Consider the following 8,865-nt stretch of genomic DNA (forward strand, 5'->3'; position numbering starts at 1 on the left):
GTTTGATATATGGAACTAGGAAGCACTGAATTAAGTGACATATGTGTTGTCATGTGTAAACACAGGAGCTACATTGTCCCAAAATGCTAAATAGAATTCTTGAATTCTAATTCCCCAATAGTAAGTGGGCCTTTCTTGAATTGTTGTGATAATGCTGTCCCTGGACAGTGGCACCTTATAAAACTATTGAAAATAGACAAATACATTTTTCATTTTATTTAACTGGTTTTACATAAGAAAACATGTAAGTCCTTTATACTGATTACCATATATTTGTATGCATTGTAGAAAAATACTGGTGGCTAGCAAAGTGGCTTGTCCCCGTGGTGATGTGTAAAGGTGTATTGACATGTTTTTGAGTAGATTAATGTAAATATATTTTGAATGCCAACAAAAACATTGTATTCTCTGTAAAGATAACCCAGAGGTTGACCAGCAAAAATTTATGTAGAACATTTATTTTTCATTAGTAATTCAATGAAATTCATTGCAGTTATCCAAATACATTACTCATCAATGACTAACATAGTGAATCTAGTTTTAAAAGACAATTTAATAAACCCATTTGTTTTATAACCTGTGTATCATTAAACAAAAAACATTTAGTAGGAATAAAAGTATCCACCCAAACTAAAGGTGAAAACTGATCATCACATCATCTCTATCTGACACATGTTGTGTCTTAAAACTCATTCCCACATAAAACTGCAGAGGGAAGCAGTACCTCCCTCCATTGTTTTAACAAGAGATCTCTCAGAGGGTTTTCAACGATAAGGGCAAATCCAAGGTAATCTCAATATCTTTACAGTAGAAGCAAACAAAACACACCAGAACTGACAAGGTGCACACTGATCAGTAAAGTAAAGAGAGGCTAATGTTCTATAATGCTCCCTTTTCTCTGCACAGTTCTCACAGTGAGAAACAATAGGATTACAATAGTGTTACTCTCTGGTAATGTTATCAAATTCACTGTTACCACTTCCTTTATGAGATGAGAATGAAGTGATGGAGTGACTAATCTTAACTGGCCTGAGAGAACTGATGAGGCTTCTTTCCTTTATGTATACGTTGGTGTGTTATTAAGTTGCTCTGTTGAGAGAAACTCTTCCCACAGTCAGAGCAGGAGTAAGGCTTCTCTCCTGTGTGTGTTCTCTGGTGAACTTTTAGCTCAGATGATGTTGTGAAGCACTTCACACAGTCAGAGCATGAGAAAGGCTTCTCTCCTGTATGTATAAGTTGGTGTGTTTTTAAGTTGCTCTGTTGAGAGAAACTCTTCCCACAGTCAGAGCAGCAGTAAGGCTTCTCTCCTGTGTGTGTCCTCTGGTGAACTTTTAGCTCAGCTGATGTTGTGAAGTACTTCCCACAGTCAGAGCAAGAGTAAGGCTTCTCTGCTTTATGTATATGTTGGTGTGATTTTAAGCTGCTTTGATGAGAGAAACTCTTCCCACAATCAGAGCAGGAGTACGGCTTCTCTCCTGTGTGTATACGTTGGTGTGACTTTAAGCTGCTCTGTTGAGAGAAACTCATCCCACAGTCAGAGCAGTAGTAAGGCTTCTCTCCTGTGTGTGTCCTCTGATGAACTTTTAACTCAAATGATGCTGTGAAGCATTTTCCACAATCAGAGCAGGAGTACGGCTTCTCTCCTGTGTGTATATGTTTGTGCGAGTTTAAGCTGCTCTGTTGTGAGAAACTCTTCCCACAGTCAGAGCAGGAGTAAGGCTTCTCTCCTGTGTGTATACGTTGGTGTCTTTTTAAGTGACCCAACCCTGAGAAACTCTTCCCACAGTCAGAGCAGGAGTAAGGCTTCTCTCCAGTGTGCACTCTCTGATGAACTGTCAGAGCCTTTGATGTTGTGAAGTGTGTCCCACAGTCAGTGCAGGAATAAGGCTTCTCTCCTGTGTGTATTTTTAGGTGTATTTTTAGCTTTGATAGAAATGGGAAAATCTCCTCACAATGTGGGCAGTGGTGAGACCTCTTAGCTCTGGGATCTTCCTGCTGTTGCTCTCTGGGTGTAGATAATGTCTCAACATGGTCTCCTGTGTGAACAACATCAGAAGAACCAGTCAGTTGGTGTGATATACATGTCAAATGTATACATGCCATATCATCCTCCACTCATTATCACAAGGGTTAGTAACTACCAGGGTTGGGGTCAATTCAATTTTTAACTACAGTCAATTCAAATAAACCAAAGTTATATTTTAAATGTCCTCTTTGAAAAGCATTGAAGATAATTGTAATTTCAGTGATCTTCCTGAAATAACTGGAATTTAATCAAACAAATTCTGACAATACTAGTGTCAAACTATGCAAGTCTCAGTAGAATGAAGTAACATCTACCTTCTCACTGAAACAGTTCATCATGAAACAGTTCTACTGTAACATTTCATGCACAGTGGGAAGTTGGAATGAACAACACAAGCAATAGAATGTCAGGGGTCATGTGTGAGTCAGAATTACAGAATACTACCTAGCAATAGACTGGGTGATAGCTTATGGAGGTCTAGCTTATGAAGATAACTTATAGATAGATAGAACCTGCTCTTACCATGACTAACAGATGTCCCAATCTTCTCCTCTTCTTCATCTTTAATGTTGACTTTCAGCTCCAGTGTTTGACTGCAGTCTTCCAGCTTCACCGATGCCATCTCTGGATCCTGCAGTGCAAACTGGGCTCCACTGTCACAATCAGGACCCAGTGACTGGGTTTGTCCTCACTGTTGATGTTACCAGCCTCAGACTTAATCTGAGTTGGCCAGTAGAATTAAAGAGAAACGGACACAAAAGTTATTTTCTTGACAGTTCTGGCACTTTCTTATTCTAAAAAATATATCTCATTTCAACAGCTCAAGTAGCTAAGCATTGACAACATTCATTCACATTAGACAAGTGCACACTTTAAATTACACAACATAAGTGCACTTAACCTATAGTAGATTTCCTACATTCAAATAATGCATAAATGAATCACAAACCATCTAGTACAAGGTTACAGTATGTTGTAGGGAGCACTATGTACTATTTTACTGAATTACCTTGTCTACACTGTATTGTTTCACTCAAAACCATTAGTCAGTGGTGGAAAAAGTACTAAATATTCATACTTGAGTGAAAGTAAAAAGTTAAAGTAAATGTCATACATCAAATTCCTAATATTAAGCTGATGATTTTCTAGTTTGTTATGTATTTATTTACAGACGGCAAGGGGCACACTCCAACACTCAGACATAATTGACAACTTTGTGCGTCTCCCCTTCTCGTAGGCCTATTTTATGGATACGTCATATGTATTGATCTGTTTGTCATTATTAGCAGAGTAGACTAGGCTACCCTGGATTTTTTTTCGATTTGACAAATATTCTGCTAATGTCTCCAGTCATATATTGTGTACTAGAATAGCATTAAATGTGTTTCTAAAAGGCCAAGAAACGTATCTGATATAGCTCGCCTATTCTATGGACCTACGTGCTCAGCCATGCATTGAACAGTCTTTTTTGCAAGCAGAGATTGAGTTATATTATTAGCCTAAATTATGACTATACAATCTACTGTCTCGGCGCTCTACGGACAATTCCTTCTACCAAATGGCTTGGCTTTTGCTCTGACATGCACTGTCAACTGTGGGACCTTGTATAAATAGGTATATGCCTTTCCGAATCATGTCCAATGCATTGAATTTACACCAGGTGGACTCCACTCAAGTTGTAGAAACATCTCAAGGATGATCAATGGAAACAGGATGCACCTGAGCTCAATTTCGAGTCTCATAGCAAAGGGTCTGAATATGTACCCAAATAAGGTATTTCTGTTATTTATTGATTTTACATTTGCAAAAAAATCCTTAAAAACCTGTTTCGCTTTGTCATTATGGGATAGTGTGTAGATTGGTGCGGAAAACATTTTATTTAATACATTTTAGAATAAGGCTGCAACGTAACAATGTGGAAAAAGAAAAAGGGTCTAAATACTTTTCGAATGCACTGTCCTCGTGGGTAAACAAAACAACCTTGTGGGTTAGTATTATGGATGAGCTAGCTAACAATTGCATTTTTATTCATCAAGATGATCAAGCTTTGTGTGGTAACAGGTTGTAGCAACACTTGCTGTGCAAATGTGATTTTCTCAATGGCCACGCAAATGAAACGCTTTAAAAAGTGGGATACATTTGTGGGCACAATGCGGGCGAATTTGTCATCTACTCGTCAATCTGCGGACGACATTTAACTTTCATGGCTATCAACAATGGAAGGAGGGCTTCAGCAAAACTTTACTTTTCAAATTGGATGCTGTCCATACCATCAACGTGGTTAGAAAGTATCACAAACAGCCAGCAGCAGCAGAGACAGAGCATTATAGTTTCACCGGGTAAGTGGCAGTGCTAGCTTACTATGCTAAGGCTCGCTAGCTACAGAGCTACCGCATTCAGCTCACGTCTTCCATCTAAATCAACTTTGCCATCTCTTCTTAAAATGTGACTTTTAAACCTAACCTTAACCACACTGGTTAACGCTAAAGTAACATGTCTGCTAGATATTGATAGCTAACTTCTGGCGCTGTCATACTATAAATCGTGCAAACATACGGGACAAAATAGTAGTTTTGGTCACGATGGAGATTAATGTTAACGCATAAAGACAGGTACGTGCACAGAAAGGGCTCTCTCTCTGCAGAGCACATTCCCCTTTGCCCTTCCAGTGTCCAAGATGCCATTTACGGCGGTGGTGTGTGTTTTATATATATATAATTATGTTGTTGTTCTGAGCCCACTGCCCGCAAGTCTTTTAAACATTCTCATCCATGCTTCAGAACCAAAACGTTGCACGTCTTGATTGTTGATCAATGACTGTACAAAAGGCCCATGGAGTTGGAAGAATCCTTTAATTCATGGCCACTTGCTCAGCTGGGCCAGGGGCACTTTAATTAGGTCAGGTGGAAATGTCCGACAGATCTCAACTCATTAAAAGGAGGAAATCGCCATCAACCGAGCTCGCTGCTTTCTCTTCTTTAACTCCGTCTAATCCAGACGTTCTGTGCGTCCGTAAATCCACCGAATCTGTTACCTTTCATCTGAACTATCCTTTGCGATCGGGAGAGCTGGCCATCAGTTATTGTTTATAGTTATTACCGCGGAACGCGGCTTGGAGCGCACACTTCAAACCTATTGTGTAATGTAAATGGTCAATGATCACGGCCCTACAGATCATCACAGGCCAGTTATGCCATCGATATATGTATGTTAATATGTAATGAAATTACATGTACATCAGAGGACAAACTTGAAAGGATGAAATATGAAACGTCATTGTTTGCTGAACTGATCAATTCTGATATCAAACTGATGGGGATTATAGACTGAATAACCGATCACTGATTGAATTATTTATATTCTTCTCATGATTATGATGAATAGTGACGAGCCTAAATGACTCAAGGATGATTCCTATCGACTTCTTATTGAACTGAATTGCTGAATGACCTAATTATGTTAATAATGAATGATTGTTATGATTGGGTCTTTGTGATTATGAATTTGATTGGATACATGTTATTCTGTTTCCTTTGTGATGCAACACAGACTACCCAGTAAATACACCACTTTATGGTTAAAGGAATTCCTGCCTCAGTCTCATCCATTCCTCTGTCAGCTGACCCGTACTCATCTCTACTACGTACTCATCTCTACTACCTACCGACTCATCTCTACTACCTACCGACTCATCTCTACTACCTACCGACTCATCTCTACTACCTACTGACTCATCTCTACTACTGACTCATCTTTGCCAAAACTTGGTGATTTGATTGATCATTTTCCCATTTCATACAGGCCTTGTTTGGGTGCCTACTGGCTATATGTCTATAGATAAGCAGCTGTTCATCACACTGCCTTCAATATCATAGGATGAAGATTTAACATGGAGAATTTATTATGATATCTGTTTGGAAGAACAGGGCTACCCGGCTGGCAACAAGCATATGCACTCTGCAGGCAGGCTGCCCTCCACAGTGATGGCTGGTGTAGACAGCACATGCTTTCCATCTGATCCTGCCACCTCGTCTGCTACAAGTAGCTGTATGATTCTGACATGATATATCCCTAGTTAATTCTGCTCTAGACTCCAGAGAAGTGACATGATATATCCCTAGTTGATTCTGCTCTAGACTCCAGAGAAGTGACATGATATATCCCTAGTTGATTCTGCTCTAGACTCCAGAGAAGTGACATGATATATCCCTAGTTGATTCTGCTCTCGACTCTAGAGAAGTGACATGATATATCCCTAGTTGATTCTGCTCTCGACTCTAGAGAAGTGACATGATATATCCCTAGTTGATTCTGCTCTCGACTCTAGAGAAGTGACATGATACATCCCTAGTTGATTCTGCTCTAGACTCCAGAGAAGTGACATGATATTGCCTGCTAACATGAATGACTTTCAGCTCCAAATGCAGGTGTAAAACGCAGTTTGTTTCTGTAGCCTAGCTTGCATTTTATGGCTGTAATGACAGGTTACATTTGCGTAGCAATTGTGCACTCATGTTGGCATGTGCACGCATATTGCACAATATTGTACCACTCCTTTGTGTGGGTCACGGGTCAAAAAAGTTTGCAAACCACTGGGATACACGATAGTGGCAACAAATGGAGTTGGGTTGGATATAGTCATGGTAGGATACATGATAGTGGCAACAAATGGAGTTGGGTTGGATATAGTCATGGTAGGATACAGTATGTCTTCTATTTTGACTGGAATTCAGAAGCCTTTTTAAACCTCAATTTCACTTGAAGTTTTGCATTTCCTGTTCTAAATAGTTTATCTGAATACTTTACTCCTCAGATGGTGATGCTTTCCCCTTGTAATAATAGCTCAATAGAGCCCCACAAGAAAGGAAATGGTTCCAATCCATAGGGGATTTCTAGTAGGATTTTTGTCATTCATTTGTATTGAAGGGCACATAAAGAACATGTACCATACATACACAACATATATTTGCTGTCTTTACAAAGGAGCGGAATTACATTCCCATGTTATGGGAACATTTTGCCTGTATAGAGCAAATATTTCAAGAGTCTGAATAAGAACACAATTTGGATGAAGCCACAGAAAACCAGAAATAATTTTTACAAATCCAGAAATGACAGAATAAGAGCTGTACAAGAACTGTGGCCAGATCATAGGGGATTTATTAATAACCATGTAAATCTCTCTCGGACGAGGCAACTTTTTTTTCCTCCAATATATTTGACTCTATTTCCTCTCAGATTTGAAAATGCTAATTAGCGTCAAGGTAGACATCATGAAACACTACAATTCCCTGCATGCGCCTGCACGTTATCTCTAGCTGACATCTTTTGCTAACAGGTATTATGTCAATTTAAAACTTGCACAAGACAGTACACAGAATTGGTCATTTAAATAAATGTAGCCAATTTATTCATTAATACATTTAGCTAACGTTAAATAGTTAATCCAGAGATTCTTACTTTTTCCTCACTTCGGCAGTCTCATCCAGATCAACATGGCATTTGTAGTTCTTTATGATAGCCACATTAGAAGCTAATTAGCGCTTCTTTTTTGGAGGGGGGGTATTTAATGTTATCAAAATGTTACGCTGGGATAAGTTGACGAGAAACACAGCCCTTATTTTAAGTGTTTCTAAAATCCCCTATGGGAAAAATGAATGGTGGGAAAATGATTTGGAACCATTTCACGTTTGACTGCTAGGTTTTATGGGTATTAGGAAAGGACAGGGGGACACCTAGTCAGTTGTACAACTGAATGCTTTCAACTGAAATGTGTCTGCCAAATTTAAACCAACCCCTCTGAATCAGAGAGGTGCGGGGGGGCTGCCTTAAATTGACATCCACATCTTCGGCGCCCGGGGGAAACAGTGGGTTAAAATGCCTTGCTCAGGGGCAGAACGACAAATGTTTTCCTTGTCAGCTCAGGGATTCGATCCAGCAACCTTTCGGTTACTGGCCCAATACTCTAACGACTAGGTACTCTATGAGTCTGTGACCATAGCTGCTGGGAATGATTTTTTTTGGGGGGGCTGCCCTTTTTTAGCTTGAGCACATGCTTCCCAAAAGGTCTGGGCATGGCTCTGTATAGAGCCCTGTGGCTGGGGTCGAAAGTGTGTGTGTGTGTGTGTGTGTGTGGATGGATGGTTTGCTAAACCAAAATGTGGCCATGTATTCCATCGTGGATCGGTTGGCAGTTTGGAGTAGTCCAGGAGCCAGGTTTTCTTTAGAGGGGTGTATTGTGGATTTTGCTCAATGGGAAAGTTTATTTTGGGAGTTTAGGATCAATGTTGTCACAGTTTCTTGTTGAAGAGGCATCAGCCAACCTTAGCTTGCTCCTATTCTGAATAAATTTGTGTCCGTTTCTTTCTAGCTGGCAAAATAAGTGAGCTAAACTTTGTTTGGTCCTGCCATGTGTCAATAACATAGCCAAGTTTGTCACTGGTATGGGCTAATTATCCTAAACCTAGACAGTGATAGCAGCAAGATAAAACCAGGGAGATGGGGAGATAATTCAGGTTCTGTTTCACCTGCTGCTGGCTTGATAATGTTCACTCATACGTTTTTCCATACATTAAATGAGATTTGCATTCTCTAAAGATTGTAATTGTGATCATATCTGATTAATATTGACGAAAAATCCTCACAGCCGTCCTCACAGCCGTTTGCCATACCAAAATGTGAACTACAATTTGGTGCACAACATGTTACTATGTACAGTAGGCAGTAAACTCACCATGTGTCATCAAAATTACCATCTTCTGTACGTGGTTTATATATGAGGGGAGCATAAATTGTACAATTGTAAACGAATAAATAATGGTATAAGTTAGAACCAATGT

At 39.6% G+C, this 8,865-nt stretch overlaps 1 protein-coding gene across 1 annotated transcript; it reads right to left on the reverse strand.

The window, feature by feature from the left end:
- Nucleotides 1-220: 220 nt before the first annotated feature.
- On the reverse strand, nt 221-2,648 carry LOC135573377 (gastrula zinc finger protein XlCGF17.1-like). The gene is made up of 2 exons (XM_065022489.1): nt 2,549-2,648; nt 221-2,036 (listed from the first exon to the last, which is right to left on the reverse strand). The coding sequence occupies exons 1-2, from the start codon at nt 2,646-2,648 to the stop codon at nt 1,021-1,023; spliced, it is 1,116 nt and encodes a 371-aa protein (XP_064878561.1). The 3' UTR covers nt 221-1,020.
- Nucleotides 2,649-8,865: the final 6,217 nt, after the last annotated feature.

The sequence above is a fragment of the Oncorhynchus nerka genome, linkage group LG2 (assembly GCF_034236695.1).
Source record: "Oncorhynchus nerka isolate Pitt River linkage group LG2, Oner_Uvic_2.0, whole genome shotgun sequence".
In the NCBI taxonomy this organism is placed as follows: Eukaryota; Metazoa; Chordata; class Actinopteri; order Salmoniformes; family Salmonidae; genus Oncorhynchus; species Oncorhynchus nerka.